This window comes from Rousettus aegyptiacus, unplaced genomic scaffold (genome assembly GCF_014176215.1).
Source record: "Rousettus aegyptiacus isolate mRouAeg1 unplaced genomic scaffold, mRouAeg1.p scaffold_m13_p_7, whole genome shotgun sequence".
NCBI classification, from domain to species: domain Eukaryota; kingdom Metazoa; phylum Chordata; class Mammalia; order Chiroptera; family Pteropodidae; genus Rousettus; species Rousettus aegyptiacus.
Window position 1 is genome coordinate 18,218,648 of NW_023416310.1, and position 17,439 is coordinate 18,236,086.

The 17,439-nt window shown below is 34.7% G+C and overlaps 2 protein-coding genes and 1 pseudogene across 11 annotated transcripts in view; 2 read left to right on the forward strand and 1 right to left on the reverse strand.

Annotated features, from left to right (window-relative positions):
* Nucleotides 1-10,711, forward strand: part of SLC30A6 (solute carrier family 30 member 6) — a 31,186-nt gene extending 20,475 nt beyond the window's left edge. For all 4 annotated transcript variants that reach the window (XM_016136059.2, XM_016136061.2, XM_036224428.1 and 1 more), the window contains 4 exons: nucleotides 438-540; nucleotides 1,415-1,462; nucleotides 2,355-2,423; nucleotides 7,321-10,711. In XM_016136059.2, coding sequence (XP_015991545.2) covers nucleotides 438-540; nucleotides 1,415-1,462; nucleotides 2,355-2,423; nucleotides 7,321-7,824 — 724 coding nt within the window. In that variant the 3' untranslated portion in view covers nucleotides 7,825-10,711. The remainder of the gene's footprint in view (nucleotides 1-437; nucleotides 541-1,414; nucleotides 1,463-2,354; nucleotides 2,424-7,320) is intronic.
* Nucleotides 10,712-11,050: 339 nt separating this feature from the next.
* NLRC4 (NLR family CARD domain containing 4) overlaps nucleotides 11,051-17,439 on the reverse strand; it is a 30,279-nt gene continuing 23,890 nt past the window's right edge. For 4 of the 7 annotated variants that reach the window (XM_016136052.2, XM_016136053.2, XM_016136054.2 and 1 more), the window contains one exon: nucleotides 11,070-11,626. In XM_016136052.2, coding sequence (XP_015991538.2) covers nucleotides 11,334-11,626 — 293 coding nt within the window. In that variant the 3' untranslated portion in view covers nucleotides 11,070-11,333. Of the gene's footprint in view, nucleotides 11,627-17,439 lie in introns of all 7 variants that reach the window. The other 3 variants (XM_016136058.2, XM_016136057.2, XM_016136056.2) reach the window with 1 other exon arrangement.
* On the forward strand, nucleotides 11,854-12,627 carry LOC107505753 (annotated as a pseudogene).

The window sequence follows — 17,439 nt, forward strand, 5'->3', positions numbered from 1 at the left end:
GGGGAATTTTGAAAAATTTTAATAGTAATTATTGGAAAGTTATTGTTTACAGGAAAATTGATAGAACTGCTGATGAAGTCCATTAGTGTCTCAGAAATTATTAGTTGAAGGTTTTTACTTGTCCTGACAAATTAATATTCATGAATGCTTTCGAGTTGACAAGCAGATTGACTGAAGATACATAGTGGAGAAATGCTCACATTTTTTCTTCATCTCTCATCACATTAATGGACATAATTATTAGTAATTTTCCACTAAACTTTGGTGAGAGAAGATTCTGAAAACTTTTGTTTTCCTTTAAGATGTTCCCTTTACCAGTAGTGGCCAATTGTGATAAAACAAACTCTTTGTTTTTGATAATTAACATTTGGTAGATTGAATTTTAGGGAACTGAGTGTGGCATACATTTAAGATTTAGATTTTTTTTTTTCTTTTAGTAATTATTTTGCTATAGACACTGCCTCTGCCATTGCCATTGCTCTGATGACGTTTGGCACAATGTATCCCATGAGTGTGTACAGCGGGAAAGTATTACTCCAGGTAAGGGTCTTCTTTCAATTTGCATGCTTAATATTAGCCATGTTTTTCTACCAGATTGCAAAATTGTTCATGTTTTTCTATCAGATTGAATGTTTTAGCTATAGGAGCGCCCTATTAGAAATGAAGCCAAATAATAATCTTTCAAATTTGTTTACTAAGAACAGGTGAAATTATATTGGCCCATAAGATAGGCAAAAATCTTACTATACTTGTAATATAAAACAAAATCATAAATATTTTTTGCCTCTAATAATGTTGCAAGTGCAGTCAGTGTTCCTTTAATAAAAATTTTTTAAGCTACTTACTTTCCCCTGATAACTGTGCTTTGGCTATTGTATAATCTGATTGTGATTGTTTTCTTTTTTCTTATCATTGAATCAGTGAGTGAGGCTTTTAAATTTCAAACTCAAAACTAAAAATTACAAATTATTTATTAAAACTATAGGAATATCTATGGAGAAGCTCCTGAATAAAGAGATAGTTTTTCAGGATTGGATATGTATGTAAGCACTGCTTTTCTGTTTTTCCCTCGTGCCTTTTGTTAAACTCCAGGAGCAGTAATAACAATAAGATAATAATAGTTGCATGGTGCTTTGCCCTGTACAGAATGTTACTTTCTTAAAGATCTTTTGTTTAAGGCTTATTTGGCCCTAGAGATAGCAGCTTTTTTATAAGACCAAATAGGTGCATGATCTGATTCCTGATGTGGCCACACTTGTGGGGCCACCTGAAACCTACCTTCCCTAAATCGTGATAGGGCAGACCTCAAACAAAGCAAAGGTTGGTATAAAACCCGATACTTTTTAGTTTCAATACAACTGCCACAAAATTTTTTATCTGCTTAGATTTATATTTTATTTTCTTTTTTTCCCAGACAACACCACCCCATGTTATTGGTCAGTTGGACAAACTTATCAGAGAGGTAAGATGGAATAGTAAATAAAATCATTTTAATTTGTAACTAAAAAATCCAAAGAGTAGATACAAATAATACTTTATTCAACCCTATCTAGAATTTTATTTAGGGGCATTTGTATTCTTAATATATTAGGAGACATAACATAGTAACAAAAGTAGAAAATTTGAGGAATTGCTCAGTCTGGAAGCCAAATTCACTTGAAATAAATGTGGAAGAAATTGTCTAAAGGCCACCTTATTACTTATATAAATGCTGTATTTTTATAATTCTTTAGTCAAACCTAGGATTTTGATTAAGTCAAAGCCTACTCTTACATGTTGATTGGTTCACCACCTCACATCTTGATCTATGAATTTAGATTTTGTATTGTTATAAATTTCCACCTGTTTACTAATGAAGGAATAAGATAATTGAATTATTTGTATAATGACTATTTTAAACTATTAGTTGTCACTAATATAGGTGGCTACTTGTCTTAGCTAGTGCCACGTACTATATCTGGCCTTGGAATTTCCTTTTGGCCTGCATCCAGATAACAGGGATTTCAGAGAAATAAGTGATTGAGAAGAAAAAAAAAATCTCATGCCACAAGTGCTGGACATAAATACATGCAATATTGTTAGAATGAAAAGGACTGTCCACTGAAGAACAAGGTGAGAGAGGCGAGTGTGAAGACCTGGTTCTATAAGGATAGGTGCAGACTAGAACCTGGAGAAGTAAGGCTTTGGCTCGGTGCCGAACAAGCGGAAGTGGTCTCTTGACTGAGTGACCTGAGACTTCTCTTGGCTAATGAGTGTCCTTGTGTCATTTGTAGGCTAAGAGCAAGTCCATAGTGTGACTGAATTGTATTGGATATGTCAAAAACAAATAACCCTATTTCTATGTTTTCAATCAGGTATCTACCTTGGATGGAGTTTTGGAAGTCCGAAATGAGCATTTTTGGACCCTAGGTTTTGGCTCCTTGGTATGTTTTCTGCATATTACTTTAGTTATAATTTAAAGCATAGTTTATAATTTTCCAAACTGAAAAAAGTATTTCTTTAAAATTTTTATAGAGCCTTTGATTTCTACTTTTATTTAATAGAGACTAAAATGTGCATGGATTCAGTAACCTGAGATTAATTGAGGGTTTTTTTTCCTTTATTCTTTCAAACCAATGATCTTAATGATGGGCTGTCCAGATAAGACAAATTCATAGTCACACATTCCTAAATATGAAAATGTTGCAAAAGTAAAAGGTGCAATTATTTTCTTTTTAATTGCAGTTCTAATTTTAGAGATTTTGCTGGATATGTTGAATAACACAGCCGGCTTCAGCAGCAAATTCCATGTTTTCAGATCTAATTTGGACCTCATTACCAGAGAGACTTTATTGTGGCATGATTTAATTCCTGTATCAGGGATGATGAAGCAAATGCAAAAAAGTACCCCGAAAAAATTAAATCACCATAATCCTATCATGTAGAGAAAACTGCCATTTACTCTGTTTAGAAAATTAGATCCTGCTGCTTTATAAATAGCTCTTTTCATTCAACATACCATGAACTGTTTTTCATGTCACTAAATGTTACTTTCCTGATTTTTAAAACAAATAAGATTTGACTTTTCTAACATACCACAAATTCCTCAGGTAGGGAGATTAGGGCTGGTCTAACAGCTCAATATTATCCACTTTGTAGTGTTTAGTTTTAGACTTATGCTCTTTAGTGGAAAAATGGCTGCCTCATTTCTACTTTCTCCTCCTCATCCCTTCTCTAGTCTTTTAGGATATCAAAAATTCATTCTATAGTAAATTCTTCCGAATTATTATTCCTTAAATTCATGAATGTTGAAAACAGTTGTAGATTTTACACTTGAAAATCATTTGGGCTGGATATAAAATCCTGAGCATATATTTTTGTTTCCTTGAGTTTCTTAAATATGTCATTCCATTTACCTCTGGCATAAAACATTGCCCTAATAGAGCCTGATGACTCATAGTCTGGTCTTGTTTTATTTTTTTTCCCTTTGTACGTGATTTGATTGCTTCGCCTGGATGCCCAAGAGATTTTTTTTTAAGTCTAGTAGATTGTCTTGGTGTTGGTTATTCTGAGTCAATTATTTCACGTATGCAGTATACCCTTTAAATAATGTTATTTCAAAAACATTTATTTTAAACTTTCAGGAAAGTTTTTTTGAATTATGGTTTTTAATATTCTTTTCTCTTGCTTTGATTTTCTTCTTTGGGAACTTCTATTTTCGTGTTGGGTCTTTGCCTCTTTTTTTCGTATTATTTTCTTTCAGTTCCTTATCTGCATTTTCTTTTGATTTTTAAAACTTCCCTTTTCATCTTTTATTTCTTTTACAGTATACTTGTATGTTTGCTTTTGTATTTCAAGTTCAGTCTTCATTTCTCAAATGAATTTTTCTTTATATTTTTAATTATCTTATTCTGAGGTTTTCTAATTTCGATTTATATTCTTCTTGTTTCATGTCTTTTGGCTTGTTTTGATAAAGTAAGGTATAGTTCTCAATAGTTTGGTAGGTAAATCTTTCTGGTGATCTCTTAACCTGTTCTGTATTCCCTTTTTTCCTTATAATAACTGTGTTTAGGATTCGGATTCTGTCCTTTTCTCGTGTTCCTTTGACATGAAATTAGTTTTCCTAAACTTTAAACTAAGGAGTGATTTAGGGTAGTGTGTATAAATTCATGGCTCATCTGATGAGTCTGTGAAGTGAATTTTTTTTCTTTCTCCTGGCTCTGTTCTTTTCCCATTTGTATCTGAACCTTCCTTATCCTTTGTCTCTACTGTGCCGCTTAATTTGGATTCCCTTCCCAGTTGTTTCTTCATAACGTGGGGCTTTGGTTACTTTTGAAAGCTCTAGGGTTCAGACTTCCAGCTCTTCATATCTTATTACACACCCAGTGTACTTACCCACTGTTGAAATGAACAAAACCCAGTTGAAATGAACAAAACTAGTTTCCCAGTTGCCTTTCTCAAATTCGCTGTTCTAGATTTCCATTAAGCTCCACTTTACTGCTTTGGGGTTTTTAGGTTAGTCAGATGTACTATCTCTTCCTCCCGCACGGATGCTGATGTCTTGCAGGTTTTTCAGCTTACATTTCGGGTTTCTTAGGAGTAACATGTTAGCTAGTTTTTTGCAGATTTTCATAGGTTTTGAATTTACTTTCTTAGTTTCTCTGTTTTTTATGGGGATATTTGGGTTTTTTTAGAAACATGCCACCACTGCTGCTGTCTTCTTCCAAGAATCCCAACATAATTTTTTTTGTCTTTAACTCTACTTTTGTGGTGATTATTTAGTTCTGTTTTTAATTAAATTTATTGGGGGTGACATTCATTAATAATATTATATAGATTACAAGTGTGCAATTCCGTAATACATCATCTGATTATTGCACTGTGTGTTCACCACCCGAAGTCAAATCTTCCATCACCATATATTTGACCTCGTTCACCCTTATCTACCCTCTCTTCCCCTTTTCCCTCTAGTGACCACTGAACTGTTGTCTGTGAATCTTTGTTTGTCTGTCTTGTTCGTTTCCAACATAATTTTTAAGGGCTGCAGAGTTTTACATTATATAAATATACCATAATTTATGTATTTATTCTTCTATTGGACATTCCATTTTTCCCATATTAACAGGACTGAGATGAACATTTTTGTGGAATAACCTCTGCATATACTTGTGATTATTCCTTAAGATTAATTTTTTAAAGGATTTTGTGAATCAGAGGATATTCACACTTTTTATGGCTTTTAATGCCAATTGCCAAATCGCTTTCCAAAATTGGTTATACCAGTTTACATTCCCCCAGTAATGTAGTTTATTTTTAATCATTCTTTTAATTGTATCAGTATCAATAAATTAGTAGACAAGTGTTTATTTAGTTTGGTGGCTTATTAACACAAAGAATAATACGATCATCTCAGCTATTCAGAACTTAGCCCTCTAACAACCTCACTGATACAGTGCCCGGCTAATTAAGACCAAGGAGATAAATAAAACAAGCTTTTGAGCTGCCAAGAATAGTTGTTACAAAAGATATAGCTTAATGCAGACACCATAATCTAGGATACTCTGTTCAAGCTTATACTTAGCAATGGTTTACACTTCTTTTAATTACTTTGATTTCCATATCAAACTGAAAAGATATAGTATCTTTTATAGTTTTGTCTAGTGACAACTGTGAGTGGTAGTAGGAAAGGGAGAAATCAAAGATGACTTGATTTCTAAGATATATGTTACCTTACTGAAAAATAATAAACTAGAAGTCAAATTCAAGCAATATAGATATTTTTTTGTGTCTTATGGTTGACAGTAACTCTTGTTACTGCCCAAGTAATATATTCAGACACATTGTAACTAAACCAACTGGCTAGTTTATGTACTGTTTATGCTTTGTTATAATTTTTATTTTTTGAAAATTTGAGTTTATCTAGACATCAACATGGAATATCTTTTGGATGTTTAATTTTATTATAGATTTTTAAAAATTTTTATTATACAAATAGTACCTGTTTATTAGAAAAATTAGAAGTTACAACTAAGTCAAAGAGAATAAAATCCTTCATAATTCTACAATCTAGACATAAGTGCTGTCATTCTTGATATTTTTCTGTATGTATGTGTTTTAATTACAATAGAATCATTGTTGTACTTACCGTTATCTACTTTAAAAACAACATATGACAAACATCTTTTCAAGTTAATAAACATCCTTCATTGTAATGCCTGGTGCTTTCTATTCTCCTAGTGACCTAGGCTAGAAACCTTGAGGTCATCTTGGATGAGTCCATCTCCCTCATTCATTACGTCTAGTTGAATGTCAAGTCCTCCCACTTCTAACCTGTGGAATATCATGAATTCATATCCCTCTCTGATCCCACTGTATTTGTCCTATCAGCACTCTTCATTTCTAACCTAGACTGCTGCCGTCATCTCCTACATCCATACCTATAATTTTTCTGAACTCTGATTATTTTATTAGTGTTTAATTCCTGCTGTTAAAACTCCTTATCATGATAGAGTCCTCTGCTAGCCTTTGTTTTTAACCTTATTGCCTACTTATCTTTATTCTTTTTTTTAATTTTTATTTTTCAATTAGAGTTGACATTTAATATTATTTTATATTAGTTTCAGGTGTACAGCATAGTGGCTAGACATTTATATAATTTCTTCATTCTTTTATCCTTCCTTCCTTCCTTCCTTCCTTCCTTCCTTCCTTCCTTCCTTCCTCCCTCCCTCCTTCCCTCCCTCCCTCCCTCCCTCCCTTCCTCTCTCCCTCCCTTTCGTCTTTCCTTCTTTGTTCCTTTCCTCCTTTCTTTTATTTTTTTTCTGCCCCCCCGAAATATTTGTTTTTTTTTTTATACACTAGTGATATTGCTTATTCTTGCCCAATATGCCATGCATTTTAATTGCTATTGCCTCGACCTGTCTCCACCTTTTGAAATTTTATATAACCAGCCCTAGATCAAATGCCATTTTCTTTTGAAGTCTTCTTTAATTTGAATTAATACCTACCTTTTTTTACCCTTCTGTTACATTTTTCATATACTTCATTTATATTCTGCCTTATGTTATAACATGCCCGTCTTCCTCCTACATGGATTTCTCTTCCTTTTTTAGATTTTAAAAGGTCACATTTTATTTAAAGAGTTATTAATTATTTCATTACTTCTCTATCTTGATAATCACTATTAAGTAGTCTTTAAGGAATTCAAGGCATTAAACTTTCTCTTGTTTTAAAGAAAATATCAAGTACTGTTACAACAAACTCATTAAAAAGATGTTCATTTCTAATGGAATTTTTAGTAGTGTAATTCTAAGCAGTCTCTTTCTTATGATTTGCCCTTTTTAGGCTGGATCAGTTCATGTAAGAATTCGACGAGATGCAAATGAACAAATGGTTCTTGCTCATGTGACCAACAGGCTGTACACTCTAGTGTCAACTCTGACTGTTCAGATTTTCAAAGATGATTGGATTAGGCCTGCTTTACTATCTGGGCCTGTTGCAGCCAACGTCCTAAATTTTTCAGATCATCACATAATTCCAATGCCTCCGTTAAAGGGTACTGATGAGTCAAACCATGTCACATCGACTCCAACTAAACCTAGTAGTCCACCTCCAGAATTTTCTTTTAACACTCCTGGAAAAAATGTGAGCCCATTTATTCTTCCAAACACACAAACGAGACCTTATGGTTTGGGGCTTAATCATGGACACATACCTTATAACAGCAGCATGCTTAATCAAGGACTTGGAGTTCCAGGAATAGGAACAACCCAAGGGTTGAGGACTGGTTTTACAAATATACCAAGTAGATATGGAACTAACAATAGAATTGGACAACCAAGACCATGATGTACTGTAATTTAATTTATTTTTATGAGGAATATTGACTCCTTGCCTTGCAATTTATTTAGTAATCCAACTTTGCATTGACTGTTTGATCATTTACTCTGAATGTTAGAGTATAGTAGGCTAGTTCATATTACATGAAACTATATTTTTTTAAAATGTATTTTGGATAGTGAGAACCTTTTAAATGTTTTAGGCTTTAAATAGGCTTCTTTAGAAAATGTGTTTCTTTAAGTTGAATTTTGCAATCTTTGGTTTTGTAGTTGACTGTGTTGTGATATGACATTACCTTTACAAGAGAACCACTTGACAAAGTGGACCTGTCACATTATTTAAAATATAATATTTTCTTCAGTGACATTTATAAACCTTCTTGAATAATGATACATATTTTAGGAAAGGAAAAAAATGTCTGTCCTAAAAATAAAAGTCTTTTTTATAGCTTTTCCAAACTTAATTGCTACATTTTTCTTTAAGGACCTCCTGAATTATGTCTTGAAAAGGAGAAATTTTTATCAGAAATTTTGGAACATGTTCTACTGCCTACCATAATTTAAAATTTTTAATGATCAGTTTTTAAATAATTTTTCTCATTTAACAATTTCACTACATTTGCAAATTGTCTGTGGTTTTCAAAGTGTTTTATTCTGGTTAAATGAATACCAGATCCTTTGGTGATGTGCAATAAAGGTATCCCAGTTTTAGTTAAATACTGACATAACGATGGAATATATATTTTTTTGTCACTCTTTCATTGGCTGACTTTTTAATTTCTTGTTTTATTAATGAAAGACATCAAATATATTACCAAAATACTTGGAATTTCATATATAACATAGGATTTGATACCTTTTCAAAGTTGCATAATCAATTTGAGTTTACCTTATATATTTTATCAAAACATAAGGGACCCTAGATTATAGGATACAGTATTTTTAGACCTGCTACAGGCAGTTTCTAACTTTGTTTTGCTTTGTCAAACATAGTAAATTGTTAACTGTGATACAGTGTGAGAATTATATAGATTATTTTATTTTTTGATTACTTTTCCAAATGTACATGTTAAGGGCTTTCTAGCATGGCCAGTATTACTTATAAAAAGCATAACAAGCAGCAGTCACAAATTACCTATGAAGGTTTTTCATCTTATTGTGTTATGATTAGGGTTTTAAAAAGAGATTTTGAAAGTGGATGCAACTTTTCTGGAATCCAGTACTCCTGGAGATTTGTGACTTTTCCAGCCATCAGCCAGCTATCTAGAGATTTTTGTTTTTGTAGAATATGCAACAATTTCTTCAATCAACTCATTTTCTTTTAAATGTGAGCAACACTTCCAAATCCTATTTCTTCAGTGATATAACAAACATCTAAGAAGCCATCCTCATCAAGGAGAATTGTAGTCATCCTGTGATAATAAATGACCATGTCCTAAATAACTTTTGCTTGGTAAAGAGTTGCTCATTGTCTTGACATCTGCAACCCTGTTCAGGCATTTGACCTGCTGAAGAAATAGAACCTTCACTACCTTGACTGCTGGGGAAAATGAAACTTTGTGAAATATTAGAAGGCAATGTATTCCTTGTCATTTGTCTTACGTTCTCCAACTATTACTATACCTGTTATTGGTCTACTATTACAGGGTGATTTTTCCTCCATTGACCTCATCTAAATGTGAATTTGGGTCATGCATGAAATCTGAAGAACTGTCATGTACTGAGTGATAATTAAGAGGTATGTGCCGCCACCCTGTGCATGTCTTCTCCATCCCCATGGGATTTTTAAAGCGTCTAGATAATGAACACAGTTCTGTGCAAGGTTAAATGCTTCTTCCTCAACACCCATTTGGAAGCAACAGCTGTGCAATTGTCCTACCAAAGGTGCTTTAATACCTACTTACACTATTTGACAAGTTGCCTGCGTGTTCTGAAGGAATTGGCTCTACTTACTGAAATTCAGTAATGCCAACTGCTGCAGGTGACTTTGGTCCATGCGTTAATATAGAGAAGCCTCATTTGCCAAGCTCTGGCTAGTTTCTGGATATGAAAACAAGAAATTTGGCCAGCATAGGCCTATAGGCAGTGGCCTTACTAATAAATCTTGCCATGGAGTCACTTGAAGCTAGACAAAAAAGGAAGTTCAAATTAAATACTTGACCCATGGTTTGTGGTTAAGAGCAAGCTTCATGGAATGTGATTAACCCTATTTGAGAAATTACTATAATGGAAAAAACACCAAACTGGAAGATAAGATTTGGATTCCAATCCTGGCGCTGCCACTGCGTAAGTAGTTTTGTAACCATGGGCAAGTCATTTAACCTCCCTGAGCTTTCTCATTTGTAAAGTTAGGGTAGGGAATGATTTAGTTCATCTGTAATTGTAAAATTTTATGTCTAAATCTGTAGAATATATGCCCATTTGCTAAACAGAATATTGTGCTCAGAATTTCTTTCTAGTGACTACCTCAACATACAGGCTACGTGTTACCTACATCAACACCGAAGCCATTAATTTGAGGTGCCGTGAGAATAGAAGATACAGGCTTACACCATTTAGGATTTTGTTTATTTCAGACTTACGTTGACTTAAGTTTGTTTAAACAAATTTTTCTTAAACTTCTTTCTCTGTGGGGAAGGATCGTTTGGGAGGTGTAGAAAATATTAGGATGGGGTACATTTTTACTTCTTTCTTAATCTCTGAAGTCACAGTTGGAATTACATACCTTTATCAGCAACTGGAAAGGACCTGAATTTCAAGCTTCTATTTTAGCTGCTGGTAAACTGCCAATTTTTTTCTTGACTAAGGGATGCCAGTCTTTTTTGGGAGTCTGACCTGCTTATATAAGAAAATGCTTTTTACATTCCAGATTATTGAATTAAACTTTTTGAATAAAATACATGGAGTTTTCTCTCTGGTTTTAAGTCATTTTGGCTTCTTTGTTTATTCAGTAGCTATTTATTGGTAATTTAATTATCTCATATTCAGCAAATACTTGAGAGTCTAATACATGCCAGCCACTGTACTCAGTAAATGCGCATACACTATATCAGTTTTTGTGACCTGCTGTTCTTGAAACCAAGGGGAACACAAGGATGAACAAAAGTCCCCTTCAAGTAGCTGATAGTCCTAGCAGGAGTAGTGAGACACAGAATTATTGTGCATATTATCAGTGAACTCCCTCCCACTTCCTTTTCTTTGGCTTCATTTTCCTGGCATCCTTTTCTCTCTCGCTCTTTTTTTTTTTTTTTTTTCCCCGAATGATAAAACTAAGAAAGTAGATTTCCATGGGGGAGGCCAGCTAAGGAGATGATGATGGTGCCACACATCATCCTGATACCAATAAAGAAGAAAAAGTTTAGAAGGGGCGAGTTAGGCAGACACTAAAGGATAATTTTTAGGTGTGTAATGAATTGCCGTGTACTGTCAGACTGTTGGACTATATGAGCAAAGATTTTTAAGTCACCAGGCTAGAAGTAATGGAGTCTAAGTCGTTCATAGGCTTAGGGTGCCCTTTATTTAAGCAGTTACCAGTTTAAAAGCACCTTTGATAACACTGACATCATCATCATCAAACTGCCACCCAGCAAGCCTAGCTTCTTGCAAAAAAGTTAACTTAGATAACACATGACTAAGTTTTCGGACTAATGTTACATCAGGTAAAAATCTTTCAGTACTGAAGTCAAAAAACACTAATTGCTTGAGATTCTCAAATTCACCCATGAAGGTAAGCCATCCATCACTGCTCACACAATTTCCTGCCAAATCCAGCTGCTGGAAGTTCTTCAGAGGGTTTTTTTCAAAAAATGCGCCTGATAAAAAAAAAATAGAATTGACAGTGTTAGTTTCTTTCTAAAGAAAAATGGTCATGTTTGGACCAGCACTTTGCATTAGAAATTCTCTATAATACAAATTTATTACAAATTATAGCCATTCTAAAGTGTAAGGAAATCTGACAAATAGTAATTAGTATTTAATTAGTATAATTAAACATAATTGATTTAATTTATAAACATTTATAATATGAATATAATTGAATTAGTTTAATTCATTTATATTTAGAAACCAATATAAATGAATTTAATATTTTTTCCCTTTTCCTGACTTCTCAGGAAATGGAAGATTGTTTAAAAATTGAAGTGTGAGAGATGCTGTTAGATATTCAGTACTTGTTTTCACAACAAACTTCAGCAAGCTTAGGTCATTTCCTCTTTTGAGATGGAAACACTACTTATTGTTTTCTGGATGTAGAATGTTTATAAATGAGTAAGCCTTCTTCAGTATCTCAAGATTTGGGTTTTTGGGTTCCGGTGTAGCCATGGCAGCTGACGCTATCACTAACCCGTCACAGCTGGTGCCTCTAGAGCTTGTGGACAAGTGTATAGGATCAAGAATTCACATTGTGATGAAGAGTGATAAGGAAATTGTTGGTACGCTTCTGCAATTTGATGACTTTGTCAGTATGGTACTGGAAGATGTCACTGAGGTTGAAATCACACCGGAAGGGAGAAGGGTTACTAAGACCAGATTTTCCTAAACGGAAATAGTATAACAATGCTGATTCCTGGAGAAGAAGAACCTGAAGTATGAATGGATTTCCTTGACTTCAGTTAGATTCCGTTTTGTCTTTTAATGACAACAAAATATAATTATTTTAAAATCAGTATTTGGATTCTGTGAAGCTGTTTCCTGGTAAAGGAGAATGCTTTGAAGAGGCATTGTGAATGTCACTTTTTAAGTTAATTGTGATTATTTTGGAAAAAAACCAGTTTATTTGAAGATGAAAATAAAGGTGTTTTTGGTTAAAAAAAGATTTGCTTTCGGGTGTTTTTTTTTTTTTTTTTTTTTTTTTTTTTTTACCCTCCCAAGACTCTTTAGGAACTTCCTCCATTCCTTACAGAACAAGGCACTCCACCTCCTACAAAGATAATGTCCTAGCCATGACTGTGAAGTCACAGAAAGCACGCTAAAGAATAGAGGAGTGAAAAGGTAGGTTTCAAGGTCTGAAGGACTGCACAGAACAAAGCCACCTGTCTGGACTGCCCACTTCTGGACTGCTAGATGACAGGGAAATAAAGTTCTATCTTCTGTAAGCCATAGTGTAGTTGGGCGATTTATTATACCAGCTTAGCCCGTGCCCAGCCTAACTCACACAGGCCCTCACCTTCACTCGTCCTCCTTCCCACAAGGAGCCCTGTATTCTTTGTAGGTAGCTTTCTCCTTGTCTTACACCTCATGTTCATGTTCTTTCTGCCTCTGCCACTTTTTCATGTAGTTTCCAGCATGACGTGCACTCAGTCAAATTGCTGGTCATCAGTGTGTGCATATAGAAAGCTCCTTCCCCAAGGGGCAACCTTTTTTTCTCCTTCCTGACTAGCAGAACAGATTTCACCACCTAAAAGGAACTTAACAAAGAATTTAAAGCCCATTCCATACTCAGAGGGTTAGCTGGTTACACAGGCTCTCTGCTAAAGTTTAAGAATGGCATCACTAAGAGCTTCTTGGGTAATTATTAGAATGCATAATAATTACTAGAATGCATAATAAGTACAGGGACCACGAACAAGCAACATAACCCATAATCCAAGGGTATATATACATTGTGTTCATTTTATTTGCAGTGTTGTCATCACTATGAGCAGACTGGGTCTGAGGAAAAGGAATCTGACATTCAGAGCTGTGGGCTTTGTGTGGGTTACAAACAATGCAAGTGACTTGGTCCATGATCCAGGCAGAATTTCAAATGCTCTGGGTAGAAGAATTCTACTCCTTGAAGGGTTCCTGCATTCTAAACAAAACTAGTATTGCCAGTTTTTCATTCACACATTTTTGAGTGTCTACTATGTACCATGGATTGTGCTGGATGCTGGGGATACGTGAAAAGGACAGATGGGGTCCCTATCTCATTGGGCTTACAATATAGTGTGAAAACATACATTATAAAGTAGTTAGATGGGTGCTAGACGCTGTAGGTCAGGCTGCCCTGGGAGCACACTAAGGCAATAAGCCTTTCAACCCCACTTTCTTCCAAGAACACTACCAATTGGGCTTATAGGCTCCAGGAGGAAAAGTGAAGGATCCTTCTCAGGAGAAACTAAAGTGCCTGCAAGAAAAGGCCCTATAAAGGAAGAGCCATTTTGCTTTCAGCTAACCAGTTGGAAAGTCACACTCCCTTAGGCACACAGAGCTTCTTAACAACTTGGCCTCACTCTAAAATGCCAAGACAACAGTACAGGAGTACTAGACATTTGAGAACAGCTTCAAAAAACTCCCAAGAAATGAGATAACATAGAACAGGAAAAACAAACTTCAAAAACTTATTTTTCAGGGACCCTAAAAAGGTCCTGCATCTATCCAACAGCAACAACAAAGAAATACTACTTTTTTTAAAAGTACAATTGGAGAACAAGAGAGAACACTTAGAAAATAAAAGTAGGATATCAGGACCCATGTGGCAGAATGAATTAGTCCAGGGTTAACCAAAGAACTTCTAGAATATGAGTAGTGTCTGGCATGGTGCTTTTTTTTTTTTTTTTTTTTTGAAAACAAACGATAATGGAGTTCAGATGTGATGGCGCTCTCTGTGAGAAAAGACTGGATAATAGAGTTCGGCCTCAAACTTTTAAATTGAAAGATGCCATTTAAAAAAGTATTTTGTTAGAACATGTGAAATAGATCTGTGAGCTAGTTAACAATTTCTATCTTGGTAGTCCCAGATTTCTGATGGGCTAGAAACAAAATTTTGGGAGTCATAATCAAAAAATGCAATCAAAGCTTTAAAATGGAATGTAGTCTCTGAAGAAAAGCAGAGAGCCTAGGACCAAACTCTAAAGAAAACTGGAAGCATTTAATATCTGAGTAGAGAAATTGCCATTGCAAAGTTGGCATGGCAGTCAAGAGGACATTTTGAAAAGGAGGGGGTGTTTATTGTCAACTCCTACAGAGGGATCAAGTAAATTAAACATTTGAAGACTGTTTAGTACATTTTAATTACCCCAGAAAAGAAACTCAGTAGTCATTAGCTGTTACTCCAATCCCCACTCCAACCACCCTCCACCTTTCAGACCTTGACAGCCAGTAATCTACTTTGTCACTGTAGATTTGCCTATTTTGGACATTTCATATAAATAGAATTATACAACATGTAGTCTTTTGTGACTACTTTCTTTTACTTAGTATGGCATTTTCAAGGTTCATCCATATTGTAGCATGTTACAATACTTCATTTCTTTTTATGGCTGAATAATAATACTCTGTTGTGTGAATATACCACATTTTGTTTATCCATTCATTAGTGATGGATATTTGGGTTGTTTATACTACATATATATGTGTAACCATCTATATCTATATTAGGCTAAATGTGAGATGAGTTCATACTGATGTCTCCGATTCTAGTTCATTATCATAGGTCATTCTAGCCTCCTCTTCTAATCAGGCTCCCACTTTCTGGCATCCATTTACTTAATTATTCAATTTCAGTGTAAATGTGTATCAGTATCAGAATTGTTAACCTGTACCCCAATTTGGTATAAGTTCATCAATTAGAGTACAGTGGTCGTTACAATTTAGTTTGCCTTTACTTTTACAGATCACACTCACTTCCACAGATATTTAGGTGAATTTCTTTTCCTCTCAGTGAGGTTGATTCACAGTTTGTAATACAGTCAGATTTAAATGCATTCTGCATTCCATCCTGGGGTTTCCCAGACTTCTTAAATGATATTTTAGTTTGCATACATTAAGGTTCACTCTTTGGACTGCAAAGTTCTATGGGTTTGGACAAATGCATAGTATCATGTGTGCATAATTACGGTATCATACAGAACAGCTCTACCGTCCTAAAAAAAAAAAAAAATTGCCCGAGCTGCATCAATTTAGCTCTTCCTCTCCATCTCAGAAGCCCCTGACAACCACAACTTTTTACTGTCTCAGTAGTTTTGCATTTTCAAGAGTGCCATATAATTGGAACCATACATTCTGTAGCCTTTTCAGACTTGCTTTTTTCACTTAGCAATGTGTATTTAGTTCCCACTATGTCTTTTCATGGTTTGATAACTCATTTATTTTTAGAGCTGAATACTATACTGTCATATGTCTGTACCATAGTTTGTTTATCCTTTCATCTGTGGAAGGACATCTGAGTTGCTTCCAGTTTGAGGTGATAATAACGCTACTACAAACGTGCTTATGTCTCTATTTTGACTAATGAAATTTATGTCACTCTTTTTACTTGAGTAGTCTTGCTTGATTTTTATCTATTTTGCTACTCTTAAAAAAACAATTTTAATATTTATTAATCTTTTTAAAAGACATTTATTTATTTAAATTAGTTTCAAGTATACAGTACATTGGTTTGATATCTATAATGTTCATAAAACGATCCCCCCAATTGGTCCTTCCCTCCCCTGGCCCTCCACTTAGCCATCATATTAATACTAACTGCATTTCCTCTGCCATGCTCCCTGTGCCCGACTATCAACTACTAATTTGTACTTCTTTAACCATTAAAATTTATTAATCTTTTTAAAATTTTTTGTTTTCTATTTCATTGATTTATACAGGCATACCTCGGAGATATTGCGGATTTGGTTCCAGAACACTGCAATAAAGCAAGTATCGCAATAAAGCAAGTTGTAATCTTTTTGCTGGTAGAGGGTTTCACCTTCATTTTGTAAAAAACTCAACATCTGCGAAGCACAATAAAGCAAAGCAATAAAATGAGGTATGCCTGTACTCTTATGTTTATTATCTGTGGTTTACTCTGTTGTCATTCTGGCTTCTTAGAAATATTAATTTTCAGTCTTTCTTATTTTTTAGTATACGTATTTAAGATTATGAGAATCTTATTCAAGCCCTGCTTTTGCTGCATGCCACAGTTTTGCTGCATAGTGTTTTCTTACCATTTGGTTATAATTTTTGTTGAAGTTTATTGCTATGAACTTGTAATGTATCTAAGCTGTCTAATTGTGTGATTTTCCCCAGTAGCCTGAGTAGAGGTTTAGAAAAGTGGAAAATTAAAGACCATCCAGGCTTGGACTTTTTCCAGGAAAGCACATTGTATCTAATTTCATACCTCACAGCCACATCTCATTAGGTAGTCTTAATTAGAGACTCTCATTATGCTTTCTGCATTTCACTATTGCATCCATCACACATATCCATCACTAAATGTCATCACTTAAATTGACTTGTGTGTGATACTGCGGGCCATGAGAGCTTCACTGGGGATCATAAAAGATGGAGATGGGAAGAGGGCAAGGCAGTTGACAGGCAGCTGGTAGAAGTGATGAGGCTTCTCTTTGAGAATGTACAAGTGCCAAATTAAATTTAATCTGCTATTCAAAACTATTCACAATTACCCCCCAAGCACTCAGTAAATCTGCTACGTCCATAATTATATTGGGGCCTTCCTGTAGAAATTAAGGATAAGTGACTGTTCTCCTCCTTCGAGTCCCTTAAAGAATAGGGAAAGGAACCACTGCAGGAGACAAAATGACGCAGATGAAGAGACGCGTGCTAGCAGAAATTCAGAGCCAGAAATGACCGTAGAAACAGAAGCCTTGTATCTGGTCTGACACCCTGGGCAGGACATGGATTAGGGAAATGTGTGTGTGTGTGTGTG